This window comes from Oncorhynchus masou, chromosome 32 (assembly GCF_036934945.1).
Source record: "Oncorhynchus masou masou isolate Uvic2021 chromosome 32, UVic_Omas_1.1, whole genome shotgun sequence".
NCBI lineage: Eukaryota > Metazoa > Chordata > Actinopteri > Salmoniformes > Salmonidae > Oncorhynchus > Oncorhynchus masou.
The window spans coordinates 65,756,379-65,775,643 of NC_088243.1; the positions used below are offsets into that span (position 1 = coordinate 65,756,379).

The window sequence follows — 19,265 nt, forward strand, 5'->3', positions numbered from 1 at the left end:
CCGCACATTGGCTAACCGGGCTATCTGCATTGTGTCCCGCCACCCACCACCTGCCAACCCCTCTTTTATGCTACTGCTACTCTCTGTTCATCATATATGCAGAGTCACTTTAACCATATCTACATGTACATACTACCTCAATCAGCCTGACTAACTGGTGTCCGTATGTAGCCTCGCTACTTTTATAGCCTCGCTACTGTATATAGCCTGTCTTTTTACTGTGGATTTATTTCTTTACCTACCTATTGTTCACCTAATACCTTTTTTGCACTATTGGTTAGAGCCTGTATTCGGCGCACGTGACAAATAAACCTGATTTGATTCTCTGTGTTATTCTGTAATTGTAACGATGTGCGCTGAGAGTCGGGAAGCAAGTTCAGGGAGTGAGTGTTTTAATAAATAAACGCAACATAATACAAAACAAGAAAACTCGAACAATGCAGACATGAAACTGAAATAATAACGCCTGGGGAAGGAACCAAAGGGAGTGACATATACAGGGAAGGTCATCAGGGAAGTGATGGAGTCCAGGGGAGTCTGATGACATGCAGGTGCGCGTAACGGTGGTGACAGGTGTGCGCCATAATGAGCAGCCTGGTGACCTAGAGGCCAGAGAGGGAGCACATGTGACAGTAATGCATTTCATGTAATTGTTTAAGTGTTAATTATTTAGTGACTAATAAATCCTATTAGTTGAATTGAGTAAATGCATTCCTTGCTTTACAGAGTAATTCGGAGATTGAATATGCTTTCATAATTTAGTAGGTATTTTGATAGTTAGTTACACTACACATATCATATGCTTGGGTACCACCTTGACATCCCTGATCTACTTGACTCAATAAACTAATGCTAGAACATTGGTCGCCAGGATTAACTATTTGTATCTCGCCTCTTTCGTAACAGCTAAACGGGGATCCTAATAAAATACCAAATACCAATAATTGCAAGAAAGACCTGTTTCATTCGTGAGTTGGTGATGTAATGATGCACTATCTTGCTAGATCCTCCAGAGACAGACAGGGCATGTTGCATTTATTCATATAATAATGGAGTCAGATTGATGACTGTAGTTAATTATTATTTAGTATAATTTCTACACATCTACATGCTTGTGTGTGTGTGAGAGAGAGACTCCCCCTATGATTAGAGGTAGTAGGTCTGGTCAGTCCCATTCACTACTACTAGGGATCCATGTGTAGATTAGAGTGAACTTCTTTACAACTCACCTGATTAGTGGCTCTTCACTCATTAACACTGACCCCACTGATTTATTCTGTGCCATAATGTGAAAGAATATACCTTGGGAGAGCGATCGCAAGAGAGGTGTTAGCTTTGGAAACACGCGGAAGCTGTTGACTGGGCAGTTGAGTGTGTTTGTTGGGTTACACTATCAACGTTCGTCACCTCTCGCCTCCTCAGAGAGCGAATGATAACTACAGTGTTATAGTGACCAGAGAATGCAATGACAAACATGGTGAGGGGTTGTTTCTGACAGATGACTTCAGAGAGAGGAGTCCCTCACTGGCAGATGCTACATTAGGACTGTTTGCAAACAATCTTAAAATGTCTCCTTGTTTGGAATTCTTTCCTTTTCCACAGAAAGGACTGTGGGGCTAAAGGAAATGAGACTATTTAAGATAATTGAGACAGGGCCACACTAACCTCTACTATCTTGGCTTAGATTGTCACAGTTCAGGTACTAAAGGTAGCGTCTTAGCACTAGACCAACAAAGGGTTGAGTGTGTATTTCAAAGATGCCGGACGCTGGGGAAGCAGCGTTTTACCACAACGATCCTCCATTAAGGATTCATAAGCAATTTATAGCATCAAAATTGCATGGCTGCTTCCTCTTGCTGGCTTCCCCACCCAACAGGAGAGCGAGCAAGAGGGAGCACAGGGCGGTCAACATGAGCCAGACTACAAACATCTGGAGGGCATGAAAGAGAGGACAACTGGCACTTGACCTGCTCTTCACTTCCTTTACCTGATATGAGTCATCCAATTCATCTGAAAACTGAAAATCAGTGTGTCAAAGTGACATTGAGAGCATAAGCCTCAACTAAAAGCTCCAAGCTTGGCAAAATGCGTCACCACTACTTCGCTCTAATGTAAAAAATAATAATATTTTCTTACATTTAAAAAAAAAAAAAAAAAAAAAAGGAGATGGATTTTTGTAGCCTTGGGTGTTAATATCAGGACCTCTGCCCTCCTACCAAAGAAAAATCTAAAACAATGTGATATTATTACCTGACTGCAATACAGCCATTCAAATGTGGTAAAGGGTTTTGAGCTACATGTGTGGATCTCAATTTTGGACCCTTAGTAAATAAACACCAAATAAATACCAGACAATAATAGAAAAAGTAACCATTAGCAAACATACTCTATGTCCTACCTGGCTGCGGTCACGTGCGTTCGTAAAGCGGATCTTCTGGATGAAGTAGAAGATGAGCCAGGCAGAGGAGATGATCATGAGTACGATGAAGGAGATGGAGACGAAGACCAGGGAGCCACGGTTGATGTTCTTGGCCTGGCCGTGTTGGCCCACCACCACACTCACCAGCACAGTCAGGTTCCTCTCCAGCAGACCCAGGATCTCCTTGCCGTAAGACTCTGTGATCATCACTGCCACCGTGTCGCCAGTACCTAAGAGAGTAGAGGGGAGTCAATAGTAGCTAGGTTTTAGTGGTAATCCAACCAGAACTTTTCTTTGTGACACATCAAGCCAATGAAAAACCATGGCCAGTCAGTTCCAATCCATTGAGGTAGTCAGTCAGTTAGCATACACTTATTCATGTTCCCTCCACTATATGTATCTGCCAGCTTTTACGCGTCAGATGCATAACACAATAATTGCATAGACAATTTCTCTTCACTCACATTGATAGGATCCACAGAGCCAAGTCATTAACAAAATCTACAGATCTAGGAACAGTTCCCAGCTCTGGCAAAGTGGAACCAATCTCTTGAGCCACTATGAAAAGACTCAGAGCCAGTCAATATATTCTCATTCCTAATTTATTAACACAGGGTTCTAAACACCTGCTCAGCCAAAACAACTGTGTAGTGACGGAGGATTGAATGTCCCAAGGACTGAGGAAATACATGTGGAGACTGGAGAAATGTATGTGTGAATATATTCATCATGTGAATAACATACCCTATGTGTATAAATCTGAACAATGATGTCCCTGGTCCAGGTCTATACACAGCAACAAAGTGGATGTGGTATACATGCAGAGCAATTCATTCACTGACAATGATCGCAATGACTAGCAGAGAGCATTAGACAGTGGAAAAATATTAATAGTTTATTTTAAACTATACTGAGCAGTGGTAAAGCCACATGTGATCATCATCATCTTCATTTTAGTGAAATCCAGGAAATCCAGACAGCTGACTGCTACAGGCCAGGGGGAGTCATGTTACTGCTGGAGACGACTCCTCTCTGTCCCCCCGGGCTCTTTACCACAGCTTGCCTTGCCACTAATAGCAGCTGAAAGTGCACTTTGTGTGTCTGTGTGCGTGTAAGCGTGTCTACTGTACATCAGTGTTTGTGTGTGTATGCCGGTGTGTGTCTGCGTGTGTGTGTGTGTTTAGACCAATAAAGTGATGTTTCAGAAGCAGCAGAGAGAGTGATGACCACCAGAGGAGTGCGGGGCAGTTTACCTTGCCCCATTATTGACGAATGGCCGACAGCACACTGATGTCACACACACCAGGGACATTTGTCTCAATCCTCATGCGAGTAAGACCACCAGCACCACGGCTGCTCTGTTCTAAAAAAATGTTGCGCCTCCAACATTAAAACAACATTGTGAGGAAAGAAGTAACAAGACATTCCCTGACAGCTTAATCATCTCCTTTTTACATCACCAAACGCCCTTGAAAGTTTGACTTTGAATTATCAATAAACCATGGCTGCTTCTTATGAGATGGGAATTCCTCCAATACTTTTTTTCCTTGTAATTCAGAAGGCTGGGTATAATGACTCCCTGTCGTACAGGCTGAAAGGCAACAGTTAAGTCATTACGCTATTGATCTCTACCTCTCTCCATCTCTATACCTTTCCCTCCCTCTCTCCTCTGTGGAAGCCCTCTCTTAAAGGTGCCCTTTAACCAAAAGCCGCCTGGCTCCTGGCTTTTTTGGGGAGCACGGGAGCATGGGTGCCACCTTTGCACTGAGCTACCTGACAAAGAGGAGGAGGAAGAGGAGAGAGGGAGGAAGGGATATGTTCACATTGGCTAAGGGGGCTGTTTTTGTTTTGGTCATTCGGATTGGAAATCCCGAGGTTTGCGTGCACTTAAAAAAATAGTTCACTCCACAATTACAGGGATAGTTCACCCCACAATTAAAGGGATAGTTCACTCCACAATTACAGTTTTTCAGATGGTATCAATAGGGCTGTGACTAAAATGTAATAACCATGTAACTGACGGTTATGGATGAAGACCATGAAAATAAAATAACCATCAAAACCATTTAATTACCTTTAATGTCATGTAGATAAGCGATCTGCGGGGAGGGGGGGGGGGGGTATGGCACTTCAGTACAAATATTGTTTGATGTGTGGACATTATTCTACACTATGTACGTTTTCTTTGTTTGCTAGTAAACAAATAAATAAATAAATAGGTATTTTATTTAAAAAGTTTGGATGTTCTGACTATTCATGAATTATTCAACAGCAGTCGACAAGGTTGTACTGGCACTGAGGCCTACAATGCTCTAATGTTGTGTCAAATGAACAATGTGCCGATCCTCTTCAACCTGGCACGGTATAATTTGATACGGAAACTTTTCTTCATTTCTAGATGAATCAACGCTGATCAGGCCATGTCCTGACCTATATGGTGCACTAGGCGAGACCCCATTTTCTTTGTTGTCCTCCTATCCCCGCAATGTAGAATAATAGCCTAGGCTTCACAATGTCGGCCCATAATGTACTTCTATGAATGCCCATGTTGTCACGTTCTGACCTTAGTTCTGTTGTTATGTCTTTGTTTTAGTATGGTCAGGGCGTGAGTTGGGTGGATTGTCTATGTTCCTTTTTCTATGATTTGGGATTTCTGTGTTTGGCCTGGTATGGTTCTCAATCAGAGGCAGCCGTCAATCGTTGTCCCCGATTGAGAACCATACTTAGGTAGCCTGGTTTCACTTTTGAGTTGTGGGTGATTGTTTCCTGTGTCTGTGTTTGTACCACACGGGACTGTTTCGATTTTCGTTTGTTCATTCACGTTGCTATTTTGTATTTTTGTAGTGTTCAGTTTTATATATTAAAATGGACACTTACCACGCTGCGCATTGGTCTTCCGATCCTTCCTACTACTCTTCGTCAGAAGAGGAGGACAATCGTTACACATGTGGTAGCCTACCGTTTGTAAAACAGGCAATTTACCACTAATCCCTGTCATTTTGTTACATTAAAATGTAGGTTAATGCATGTATTAATTACAGTAATATACCATTCTCATTCTCGGAATGGAAATGTTTGTAGAGTTCAAAACCTGCTTACCTTGAGAGAAACATATTTTGGTTTATTTCATAACCACAATTTACGTGCACCATGTGAGCAATGAGCATGTGTCCGATTTCTCTGTCCTGTTAATGGAGGGCGTGCACCTGAGCACACAGAAATATCTGGCCTACTTCTCGCAAATGTCAAAATACAAGTGCTTAGCTGGGCTTCTCAGTCCTCTTTTGTTAACATCCATTCAAGTGATAATAGTTCCTCACAGTATTTGGATAATCTTTCCGACACTCCCACTCGATAATCAGCAAGGCTGATAAATAGGTTATGGACATGTTGTATTTGTTTCTATTTTAATGATCTTATCTTCATACTATAGCATAACTGTCCCCTTCACACTTTCATTGTCAATTCATTTACACTGCCATTTTAGTCACTTAGCAGATGCTCTTATTCAGAGTGAATTACAGTTAGTGCATTCATCTTAAGATAGCTAGGTGGGGACAACCACATATCACAGTCATATTAAGTACATTTTTCCTCCTTAACGTGGTGAGAGGGCCAAGAGACCAGAGGTGGCAGAATTGAGTGTTTGGGTTGTTGTGTAGGGTTTGAGCATAGCCTGAAGGTAGGGAGTCAGTTGAACACGAGGCAGGAGCGAGTCTCTGCTTTGATGTTTTGCAAAGAACGTCAAGGTGTTGACCAGGGTCACGCCAAGGTTCTATACACTTTGGGAGGGGGTCAACGTGGAGTTGTCAACCATGATGGAGAGGTCTTTCAGTGGGCAGGCCTTCCACGGGAGGAACAGCAGCTCAGTCTTAATTCACCATCTTATAGCTGTTAGCAGTTGATGTTATTCTTCAATAACACAGACCCCAAAAACAAATCAGTGGGAGAAAAATAGGTTTATTCAAAAATAACAAATCATATATGTTATGCTGAGAGGTAGAGGTTCCTTCTTTCCTGTCCTCAGTTCTCTCCACAGAACAAAGATACACTATGTAATTTATAACCCCCAACCCTTGCCTGTGGTTGACCAATTAGAATTCCTTGCAGTAAAATTGGGCCATTGACCAAATAACAAGTATCCTGTTTCTGGCTTAATGTATATAGACGATTCAGACCAATGGTATATCTTCTCACACGTAGCTATGAGTCCAGGACTGAAAGCCTTACACAGATTCTAAATAGATGTTGAACTGAAAAATAACTTTCCATTGATCGTTGATTCCCTTTATGACCTCTAGTCCTTTGCGTTGTGTATAAAATTCTTACCTAGGCTTTCCTGAAAGTAGGCGACGGTAGGCATAGGTGTTTTTAATACGTTTTAAGGAAAGGAGAAATATTTGCTTGTGTCGGACATAGACTGGTGGCTTTGATTGACGAGTGCTTTTACGGGGGTGTGTGTGTATGCGAGTTTGCTGATTGTCTCTATAGGCCTATATGTCCATTCAGAAAGTTTCCTAAAGCAGCCTGTCTGGATTCCATCTCTTTAATAAGATTCAAATGCTCCTGTTATGATTTAATCTTGTAAAAGGCCTGTTTAACCTACTATAAATATGAATTGCCCTCACTTCACCATCTAAACCAGGGAGAGGCGACTGGGGACCCGCATTTTGAAGGCCCTCTGATCAATTCCTTCCTGAGGAACTCAGTCAGGGTCTCAACTTACTGTTGAGAGTAGGAATAGTAGAATACACAAGGTGCAATTTCAAAATTTGGTTGTGCATCAGTTTTTATCTAGTTAAGACAATCAATTAGCCCATGTCAGCTAACTTTTTTAAGATTAGTAAATTAGTTTAGCGGCCAAGTATTTAAACTTGTTATCATGGTTGAATTACTGGCCAGGGGGCCCGCATTGATTTGTTAGTATCACCGATATAATTTTTTATTAATCTTTGAATGAACTAGGCACACTCTTGGCATTTGGGGTGGCAGGTAGTCTAGTGGTTAAGGTGTTGGGCCAGTAACTGAAAGGGTGCTGGATCGAATCCCCGAGCTGACAAAGTAAAAATATTTAATTCTACCCCTGAACAAGGCAGTTAACCCACTGTTCCCCGGTAGGCCATCATTGTAAATAAGAATTTGTTCTCAATATCCTGTTATGGCTGCAACCCTTTGTTCTCAATTTCCGCCTGAAGACATACCCAAATCTAACTGCCTGTATCTCAGCCCCAGAGGCAAGGATATGCATATTCTTGGTATCATTTGAATGGAAACATTCTGAAGTTTGTGGAAACGTTAATTGAATGTAGGAGAATATAACACAGTAGATCTGGTGGAATAAAAGAGAAAGAAAGAGCATACGTTTTCTGTTTTTTATTGTTGTAGTATCATCATTCACATGTACTAGAATAGCCACACAGTCAGATAGGATTCTGGAGATCATTTTGATGGATAACACAAGAGGGCAACTGTAGGTGTGTAAAGTTTGAGACTGATAACTTCAGGAATGGCTGAGCTACATGATATTTAGCATGAAGTCACCCAGGTGTCCCACACAAGCTGCCCAAATGTACCCAAGTGGCCGAATTGGTGAAATGACCTATAACTATATACAGCAGTGCAAATAACTATATACAACATATCAAAAAGCAATTCTAACACACATACACACACAAAAATGTTAAAAAAATATTAGAAATAAATAAAAAAAACTAAAAAAAACTGTACACAGCCTTTGGAAGTCCTCGTCATAATATTTTGCTGCCTGTGCCATGTCCCATAGCAGTCTCTTTCTGATGTAAAGCAGAGGCAAACTGAACAAGTGATGCATTTCATGCGACACAGAACACAACGACGCCTCCATGCTGTGCCCTTTTGGCTCTGAGGCACAGTCATGCCTGCAGTAATGAACTGTGGCATATGAACACCACTGGGGGCACAGGTAGTGGGCAGCTTGGCGTCGGAGTCGCTATCACTGTTAAAGAAAACATTAAAAAAATATTTGTATTGTATGAGCCTTTTATCATCACATAAAATAAACAGATATGTATTGATTGTATAGAGCAGAGGGAACAGTCACTAAGGTGTTCCATTCAACTCCGGCCATTGTGTGTGTGTGTGTGTGTGTGTGTGTGTGTGTGTGTGTGTGTGTGTGTGTGTGTGTGTGTGTGTGTGTATATAAATATATATTTTTTATATAATATATATATATATATATTTTTATATTTCATAAAACAGCATTAGCACTTACCCGTCCAGAAGTACATCCTGTACTTCCGCTCCTCAGTTCGTTTGAATGATAACACTCCAAGATTCCTCAAACAAAAAAAATCTGTCTCACTTTCACTTTTACTTTAGAGTTTTCGCTTTACATGAAGTATTTGCCAGGATATCTTCAATGAAATCGTTGAAACTACAACTTTCCGAAATACAGCTACGCGTAAAAAGCCTTACAGCAACTGCTCTGATCGTCAAGGCAAAAATGGAGTTCCCTGCGTGTACGATTACAACAAAGGAATTGTGGTCAAAACCCAAACCATTACATACTGGCGTTTACCTCAGCTCATTGGCTATCTACCCAGCTAGATTTCAAGAAGATCAGTGGTCATTGGGCAGAACTATAGTCAATCAATGAATCTTCGTTAAAATTATTGGTGCGTCAGGTAGTCATTTATCGTTGTCTTCAAATCAGCTCACTTCGGTCAATTCTCCCCGCAAAAAAAACTGTTGTTTGACTGTGTTGCAAACATCCATAGGAATGCACTGACACCCACCATGACTATGTACACGATTGTTTACAGGGGCGAATCACGCCGAATGCTCCGTAAGAAATTGATAGAGATGGAATTCACTGCACAAATAGTTTACAAAATGTTTAGATTTAGGCTATAAAAATGGATTTTATCAAAGAAAACGGCACTTCATTTGATCAATGGGATACTCAGGAAGAGAAATAAGAGCAAGATATCAGAATGTAAGTCATAATTTTACCTTCAGATGTAAATGTGTAAAAACTGTCATGTCAGAAAATGTTTCTGTTCTTGATTGCTCTTCTCAAACAAAAGCATGGGATTTGTTCTCTGTAATAGATATTTTAAATTGGAAAACGTAGTTTGATTACCAAGATTCTAATCTTTTGAAGGGTGTAAGACACTTGCATTTTCAAGAATGTTTAATGTTACGAAATTGTATTTTTATTTGTCACTCTGAAATTTCCCCTGATGTTGATCCCTGTACAGGGACAGCAGCCATAAGACTTGCCTAGTTAAATAAAAAGTAAAAATAAAAATAATAATTAAGAATAAATATTAAAACTGCAAACATTTTTCTCCACCTTATGGCAATATGTGTAACATTGAACAATTTTTATTGTATATCCGATGTGCATCAACACAAAACGCTCAAACCGTTAATTTAAAAACAGAATGCAACTAAAGTGGTTTGCTTTCATCACAATTAAATAATTTGTCATTATCTACAGCTACTGATTACAGCTAAGTAATTAGATTGTAGTTGCCAGATGTAGACGTACAGTAAATACATGATGGTATAAGGGCAACAATATTAACAGTTACTAAGTGTCTAAATTACTTTACACAGCGAGGAATGATATATTAGGTAGCCTAGTGATTAGAGGTTTGGGCCAGTAACTGAAAGGTTGCGAAATCAAATCCCCAAGCTGACAAGGTAAAAATCTGTCGTTCTGCCCCTGAACAAGACAGTTAACCCACTGTTCCTAGGCCATCATTGTAAATAAGAATTTGTTTTAACTGACTTGCCTAGTTAAATAAAAGTTAAGTAAAAAAAATAATATATTTTTAAAGTGTGTGTGTGCATGCTCTTCAGTGAGTGTGTGTTGAGTCTGAGAGGCCAGGGGCATAAGCGAACAGTCTTTTCTCTGATGACTCATGCAGTAGTCATCTGGTGTGTCTGTCCTGTCTGAGCGTCCACTGAGAGTAGAACTAGCAGGGGGAGCATTAACTAACCTTCACCTGTTTGTCACACAATGATAAAGCCAGGTCCTCAGCCTTGTGACTACCACAGTCACAGAGATGCTGACACTGATAACATACGCACAAGCATGTAAGCACAGTTGCCTACAGGTAATTGGCTGATAACAAAGCCAAAAACACAGTAAGACGCTGGGCTAGAATGAGACTGCAGGGACCACAAGAGCAGGTATAAACAAGATTCTCGCTCTCTCCCACAATGACTACCACCCTGCAGCACTCACATCTATAATCGTGAAGCGCTTTGAGAGGCTGGTTATAGTACACATCAACTCCATCTCAGAGCCACTCCAATTTGCATACTGCCCAAACAGATCCATAGACGACGCAATCTCAATTACACTCCACACTGCCCTTACCCGCCTAGAAAAGAGGTATACCTATGTGAGAATGCTGTTCATTGACTACAGCTCAGCGTTCAGCACAATTGTCCCCTCCAAGCTCGTCACCAAGCTTAGGACCTTCTGCACCTGGATCATGGACTTCCTGACGGGCAGACCGCAGGTGATGAGGGTAGGAATCCCCTCCGGGTAACATCTCCTCCGCCACGCTGACCCTCAACACGGGGGCCCCACAGGGTTGTGTGCTTAGTCCCCTCCTGTACTCCCTGTTCACCCAAAACTGTGTGGGCATGCTGACGACACGACGGTGGTAGGCCTGATCACCGGCGACAATGAGAGGGCCTACAGGGAGGAGGTCAGTGACCTGGCAGGGTGGTGTCAGGACAACAATCTCTCCTTCAACGTCAGTAAGTCCAAGGAGCTGATTGTGGGACTACAGGAAACTGGAGGGCGAGCACTCCCCCATCCACATCAACTGGGCTGCAGTGAAGTAGGTCGAGATCTTCAGTCCAATATCACTAATGACTCAAATGGTCCACATATACACTCACAGTCGTGAAGAAGGTGCGAAAGTGCCTCTTCCCACTCAGGAGGTTGAAAAGGTTTGGCATGGGCCCTCAAATCCTCAAAAATGTCTACAGCTGTACAATTGAGAGCATCTTGACTGGCTAATTCATTGCTTGGTTTAGTTAAAAGCACCACACTCGATAGCATGGTGCTACAGAGGGTGGTGTGGACAGCTCCGTACATTACTGGGGCTGAGCTCCCTGACATCCTGGACCTCTATATCAGTGTGAAAGGAAGGCCCGGAAAATCATTAAAGACTCCAGCCACCCAAGCTATAGACTGTTGTCGGGAAGCACAGAGAACAAACGTTACATTAAGTCTGACACCAACAGGGTTCTTGAACAGTTTTTCTCCCCAAGCCATAAGACCACTAAATAGCTAACAAAATGGCTACACAGACAGAGTTGACACTTGTATTTTATTTTGCACTCTCCCTATGCACACTCACAAGTAATTATCGATTACACACTCATGCAAACTGTCACTCCAACATACGCATTAACACTCAATTCATCATTTGCTTACACAAAAATAATATGCACATACAGAACCAGTGAAAAGTTTAGACACACCTACTCATTCAATGGTTTATCTATTGTAGAATAACAGTGAAGACATCAAAACTATACAATCACACATGGAATCATGTAGCAACCCAAAAAGTTTTTGAAGAATCTAAAATATATTTTAGATTCTTCAAAGTAGCCACCCCTTTGCCATGCTGATTGCCAAGAGTGTGTAAAGCTTTCTCTCAACCAGCTTCACCTGGAATGCTTTTCCAACAGTCTAGAAGGAGTTCCCACATAAGTCAAGCAATTGTTCAATGCTTTTCCTTCACTCTGCATTCCAACTCCTCCCAAACCATCTCAGGTGATTGTGGAGGCCAGGTCATCTGATGCAGCACTCCATCACTCTCCTCCTTGGTCAGATAGCCCTTACAGAAATACAGCCTGGGAGGTGTGTTTGGGGTAATTGTCCTGTTTAAAAACAAATTATAGTCCCACTAAGCACAAACCAGATGGGATGGCGTATCGCTGCAGAATGCTGTGGTAGCCATGTTGGTTAACTTCTTATGGCTGCAGGGGCAGTATTGAGTAGCTTGGATGAAAAGGTGCCCATTGTAAACAGCCAGCTCCTCAGTCTCAGCTGCTAATATATGTATATTATTATTAGTATTGGATAGAAAACACTAACGTTTCCAAAACTGTCAAAATATTGTCTGTGAGTATAAAAGAACTGATATTACAGGTGAAACCCTGAGGAATATCAAACCAGGAAGTGGCTTCTATTGAAAACTCCATGTTCCATAGCCTCCCTTTGCTTCATTTAAAGGGATATCAACCAGATTCCTTTTCCTATCGCTTCCTCAAGGTGTCAGTCTTCAAACATAGTTTCAGGCTTTTATTTAGAAAAATGAGCCAGACTGATAACATCGCGTCAAGTGTTCGCATGAGTTGTTCGCATGAGTTTTGCTCGCGCAACAGAGTTTGGGCAGACATTGCCGTTCACTGTCCTACTGAACAAGACCGTTACGGTTGATATATTATCAATTATATATTTTAAAAACAACCTGAGGATTGATTATAAAAACATTTGACATGTTTCTGTGAATTTGTCTGCGTTGTCGTGACCGCTCTTTCCTGTGGATTTCTAAACATAACGCGCCAAACAAACGGAGGTATTTTGGATATAAAAATAATCTATGGAACAAAAGGAACTTTTATTCTGTAACTGGGAGTCTCGTGAGTGAAAACATCCGAAGATCAAAGGTAAACGATTAATTTGATTGCTTTTCTGATTTACGTGTCCGAGCTACTTGATGGTAAGTGTACTTAATGTTTTGTCAAGCGATCAATAAAACTTACAAATGCTTGGATTGCTTTCACTGTAAAGCATAATTTCAATATCTGACATGACAGGTGGATTAACAAAAGGCTAAGCTGTGCTTTCCTATATTGCACTTGTGATTTCATGAACATGAATTTTTTGTATTATTGCATGAATGTGGCGCTATGCTATTCAGCGGTTGTTGATGATAATTATCCCGTTAACGGGATTGCAGCCATAACAAGTAAAGTATGCCTCGAATTCTAAATAAATCATAGACCATGTCACCAGCAAAGAACCCCCACACCTTCACACCTCCTCCATGCTAAACAGTGGGAACCACACATACTGAGATCATCCGTTCACCTACTGAGTCTCACAAAGACACAGCGGATGGGATCAAAAATCTCTAATTTGGACTCATCAGACCAAAAAGGACAGATTTCCACTGGTCTAATGTCCATTGCTCCTGTTTCTTGGCCATAGCAAGTCTCTTATTATTATTTGTGTCCTTTAGTAGTGGTTTCTTTGCAGCAATTCGACCATGAAGACCCAATTCATACAGTCTCCTCTGAACAGTTGATGTTGAGATGTGTCTGTTACTCGAACTCTGAAGCATTTATTTGGGCTACAATTTCTGAGGCTGGTACCTCTAATAAACTTAACCTCTGCAGCAGAGGTAACTGGGCCTTCCTTTCCTGTGGCGGTCCTCATTAGAGATAGTGTCATCATAGTGCTTGATGGTTTTTCAAAGTTCTTGAAATGTTCAGCATTGGCTGACCTTCATGTCTTCAAGTAATGATGGACTGTAGTTTCTCTTTGCTTATTTGAGCTGTTCTTGCCATAATATGGACTTGGTCTTCTACCAAATAGGGCTATCTTCTGTATACCACCCTACCTTGACACAACCCAAATGATTGGATCAAACGCATTAATGAAAGAAATTCCACAAAATATCAAGGCACACCTATTAATTGAAATGCATTCCAGGGGACTACAACATGAAGCTGGTTGAGAGAATGCCAAGAGTGTGCAAAGCTCTTATCAAGGCAAAGGGTGGGTACAATGAAGAATATCAAAAATTGTCACATGAGCTCCCTCTCCAGTTTCTAGCTCACCAGGCTGCTCGTTATGGGGCACACCTGTCACAATCGTTACACGCACCTGCGTCTCAGACTCCATTACTTCCTTGATTATCTGACGGACGGACGGACGGACGGACACACACACACACAGTTAAAGTAGGAAGTTTACAAAAACATAGGTTGGAGTCATTAAAACTAGTTTTTCAACCACAACACACATTTCTTGTTAACAAACTATAGTTTTGGCAAGTCGGTTAGGACATCTACTTTGTGACAAGTATTTTTCCAACAATTGTTTACAGACAGATTATTTCACCTATAATTCACTGTATCACAATTCCAGTGGGTCAGAAGTTTACATACACTAAGTTGACTGTACCTTTTAAGAGCTTGGAAAATTCTGTCATGGCTTTAGAAGCTTCTGATAGGCTAATTGACATCATTTGAGTCAATTGGAGGTGTACCTGTGGATGTATTTCAAGGCCTACCTTCAAACCCAGTGCCTCTTTGCTTGACATCATGGGAAAATCAAAAGAAATCAGCCAAGACCTCAGAAAAAAATTGTAGACCTTCACATATCTGGTTCATCCTTGGGAGCAACTTCCAAACGCCTGAAGGCGTCACTACTGGACACCCTGGTTCGAATCCAGCAAAATACCTTGTGAAGATGCTGGAGGAAACGGGTACAAAAGTATCTATATCCACAGTAAAAACGAGTTCGATATCGACACAACCTGAAAGGCCGCTCAGCAAGGAAGAAGCCACTGCTCCAAACCCGCCATAAAAAAAGCCAGACTACGGTTTGCAACTGCACATGGGGACAAAGATCTTACTTTTTGGAGAAATGTCCTCTGGTCTGATGAAACAAAAAGGCTTGCAAGCCGAAGAACACCATCCTAGCCGTGAAGGACGGGGGTGGCAGCATCATGTTGTGGGTGTGCTTTGCTGCAGGAGGAACTGGTGCACTTCACGAAATAGATTGCAACATGAGGGAGGAAAAGTACGTGAATATATTGAACGAACATCTCAATTTAATTTTAAATTTTACTAGGCAAGTCAGTTAAGAACAAATTCTTATTTTCAATGACGGCCTAGGAACAGTGGGTTAACTGCCTGTTCAGGGGCAGATTTTTATCTTGTCAGCTCGGGGATTCGAACTTGCAACCTTTCGATTACTAGTCCAATGCTCTAACCACTAGCCTACCCTGCCTCCCTCAAGACATCAGTCAGGAAGTTAAAGCTTGGTCGCAAATGGGACTTCCAAATGGACAATGACCCCAAGCATACTTCCAAACTTTTGACAAAATTGCTTAAGAACAACAAAGTCAAGGTATTGGAGTGGCTGGCCATCACAAAGCCTTGACATCAATCCTAAAGAAAATGTGTGGGCAGAACTGAAAAAAAGCATGTGCGAGCAAGGAGGCCTACAAACCTGCCTCAGTTACACCAGCTCTGTCAGGAGGAATGGGCCAAAATTCAGCTTGTGGAAGGCTACCTGAAAGACTATGCTAATAAATACTAATTGAGTGTATGGAAACTTCTGACCCACTGGGGATGTGATGAAAGAAATAAAAGCTGAAAGAAAAATCACTCTTACTATTATTCTGACATTTCACATTCTTAAAATGAAGTGGTGATCCTAACTGATCTAAGACAGGGGTTTTTAAGGGTTAAATGTCAGGAATTGTGAACAACTTGAGTGTAAATGTATTTGGCTAAGGTGTATGTAAACTTCCGACTGTATTTCACTCCCTTCAGTTCCTTCACCAGATGTCATTGTTTCTGTTCCAGTGTCACGTCTGTGCGTTGTTCGGGTTTCTTGTTTTGTATTATTTTTTCATTTATTTATTAAATGATTCACTCCCTGAACTTGCTTTCCGACGTTACAAAAATAAAAATTTGTTTAACACTTTTTGGTTACGACATGATTCCATTTGTGTTATTTCATAATTTTGACGTCTTCACTACTATTCTACAATGTAGAACATAATAAAAACTAAAACCTTGGAATGATTAAGTGTGTCCAAACTTTTGACTGGTGCTCTACATTTATACTGACGTTACACACACACAATCATCATATGCGCTGCTGCTACTCTGTTCATCACATATCCTTATGCCTAGTCACCTTTCCCTAAACATATCTACTTCTGTTACTCCAGTATCCCTGCACATTGTAAATATGGTACTGAGACTGACTGACCCTGGATATAGCTTACCTACTTCTTATTTCTTGTGTGTTTTTGTTCTACCTTATGTTTCTTTTTTTTATTACATAGTTATATAGTTATTGATTACTGCACTGTTGGGTTTAGAGCTTGCAAGAAAGGCATGTTAATGTACTTGTGCATCCCCCCTCCTTCTTCCACTCACTTCTCTCTCCACCCTCCCTCTCCTCTTCCCCCTCCAGCTCTAAACAGTTATCTGTAAATCTCCACAGCTAAGTCTACAGACAGGCATTCACCACCGAGGAAAACAGAGAGAGAGAGCCGTGCAGGCACATGCCCATTCACCACAGACGAAAACAGAGAGAGCCAGGCACGCACGTGGCCAGGCATGTTTTCATGCCTCCCTCTCTGGCTTTGTTTTATAAGTGGCCCCTAAGGGCTGAACCTAGACCTGCTGTGATGGCTTGCTTCCAGATATTAATCCAAGGTCTGGATATTGTTTTTACCCCTAATGGTTAAGGGTATTACTTGGGTAAGGTAAGCTGTTCCTAGACCTATGACATTACAGTCAGCACAGTAACAGGGCTCCCGAGTGGTGCAGCGGTCTAAGGCACTGCATCTCAGTGCTAGAGGCGTCACTACAGACACCCTGGCTCAAATCCAGGCTGTATCACAACCGTCCGTGATTGGGAGTCCCATAGGGCGGCGCACAATTGGCCCAACATCGTCCGCGTTTGGCCGGTGTAGGCAGTCATTGTAAATAATAATTTGTTCTTCACTGACTTGCCTCGTTCCATGGGACGGTTGAGCTAACGTAGGCTAATGCAATTAGCATGAGGTTGTAATTAACAAGAACATTTCCCAGGACATGGACATATCTGATATTGGCAGAAAGCTTAAATTCTTGTTAATCTAACTGCACTGTCAAATTTACAGTAGCTATTACAGTGAAATAATACCATGCTATTGTTTGAGGAGAGTGCACAATTTTGAAGATGAAAAGTTATTAATAAACAAATTAGGCACATTTGGGCTGTCATGATACAACATTTTGAACAGAAATGCAATGGTTCATTGCGTCAGTCTAAAAATTGTGCACATACACTGCTGCCATTTAGTGGCCAAAATCCAATTTGCACCTGGGCTGGAATAATACATTATTGCCTTTCTCTTGCATTTCAAAGATGGTACAAAAAAAATGCTTTTTTTCCTTCCTTGTATTATCATTTACCAGATCTATTGTGTTATATTATCCTACATTCCTTTCACATTTCCATAAAAACAATGTTTCCTTTCAAATGGTACCAATAATATGCATATCCTTGCTTCAGGGCCTGAGCTACAGGCAGTTGGATTGGTTGTCAGTGTGCCTTCTTGTGCAAGGCTGATGTCTATCTTTGACACATATCTCCACGTATCATCTCTGGTATGGCCTTATCCCTTTTGCACTTTATCAGTGCTGCTGCTGCACTAAAACACACACAAATATGTGCACAACACGCATACACCCCCCCCCCCCCCCCCACACACACACGCCACAGCTGTGATTCTTCTACCTTCAAAGTCAAATCCATATACAGCATATCCCATATTCCATGACATTAATAAATAAATTCCCACCCGTGATAAATGATGTGCTTTTCAGGCAAACAACAATCGATACTGTATAGTATGCGCTCGGGGGAACTATCAGCATTCCACCATTCGTTCATGGTAGAAAATGACCTTATAAATGAGTCATGGGACTCCTTCTATATTTATAAACACCCCATCGATCCCACCCAGATAGTGCTGTCACACCTTCTGACTCTTCTCTACCCCTCCCACTTCCTCCCTCCCTTTCCCTTGCTTCTCCTACCGCTGCGAGACTCAACCAGTCTGCATGGTTTACCTGGTCTATGGATCCCCTCGCTCGCTTCTTCTCAGTATTTTCTTTTGGAGTAGGCCGTCATTGTAAATAAGAATTTGTTCCTAACTGACTTGGCTAGTTAAATAAAGGTTATACATTCCCAACGATCGGGTACTCAGTGCTATAGTGATTCTTCACCACCTCCCGCCCCCTCTCATTCTCTCACCAGCTCTTCACTAGAATCTTTCTTTATCGTCTCATTCATGCAGGCTTTTCAACGCTAGCGTGAATTAGCTCAGGATATCCTCTGGGGTGGGGTGACGCTAAGGTGACGTGCAAAACAGCTCTAGGCTAGCCGTCAGCTACTGTCAATCACTCACTCATACAGGAGACTCATTCAAGTATCTGGTTATATTGGATGTTGTTTTTAGAAAAAGTTGGGATCAAAAGGTCAGAAAGTCTGACTTTACTCATACAACTTTACATTGTGGCCAAAATAAGCTGAGACAGACAGTGACGGTAGCAATGACAGAGAGTGAGTAGGAAGAAACACATGTGAAGCGAAGGAGAGAAAGAGACAGCTGTGACAAGATATGTTTGTGTGCCCGTGTTGGCCCACGTGTGTATCTGTGAGTGTTGCAGTGTGACAGTACACCGGCCATACCCAAGCCTGCTGGCTGTGTTGGTGTTTGGCTGTGATTGTGGCTGAGGTCCAGCACGCAGGAGTCAGTCTCCATGTCCTTCAGTCAGGACAGCCACACTGTCTGTCCCCTCTACTGTCCCCTGCAGCCACAAACAACAAACTGCCAGCACACACACTGCACTATGACTGCTATATGCCCCCCCCCACCCCACCACACTATCAAATGACCCTTGGCAGGCAATATAATGCCATACACCCACCAACACAGCAGGTTAGCTGGCTAAAACACCATATAACAAGAGCTAAATGCTAACTTCACCAACACAGCAGGCTAGCTGGCTAGAACACCATATAACA

General features: G+C 41.7%; 1 protein-coding gene and 1 long non-coding RNA gene across 7 annotated transcripts in view; both read right to left on the reverse strand.

Moving 5' to 3' along the window:
* Positions 1-19,265, reverse strand: part of LOC135526484 (E3 ubiquitin-protein ligase RNF130-like) — a 73,685-nt gene that overhangs the window by 29,067 nt on the left and 25,353 nt on the right. For 4 of the 6 annotated variants that reach the window (XM_064954892.1, XM_064954891.1, XM_064954890.1 and 1 more), the window contains one exon: positions 2,387-2,649. In XM_064954892.1, the coding sequence (XP_064810964.1) occupies positions 2,387-2,649 (263 nt within the window). The remainder of the gene's footprint in view (positions 1-2,386; positions 2,650-19,265) is intronic. The other 2 variants (XM_064954895.1, XM_064954894.1) reach the window with 1 other exon arrangement.
* Positions 7,778-19,014, reverse strand: LOC135526485 (uncharacterized). The gene is made up of 3 exons (XR_010453295.1): positions 18,930-19,014; positions 8,670-15,213; positions 7,778-8,393 (listed from the first exon to the last, which is right to left on the reverse strand). It is a non-coding gene; the product is annotated as an uncharacterized LOC135526485 (long non-coding RNA).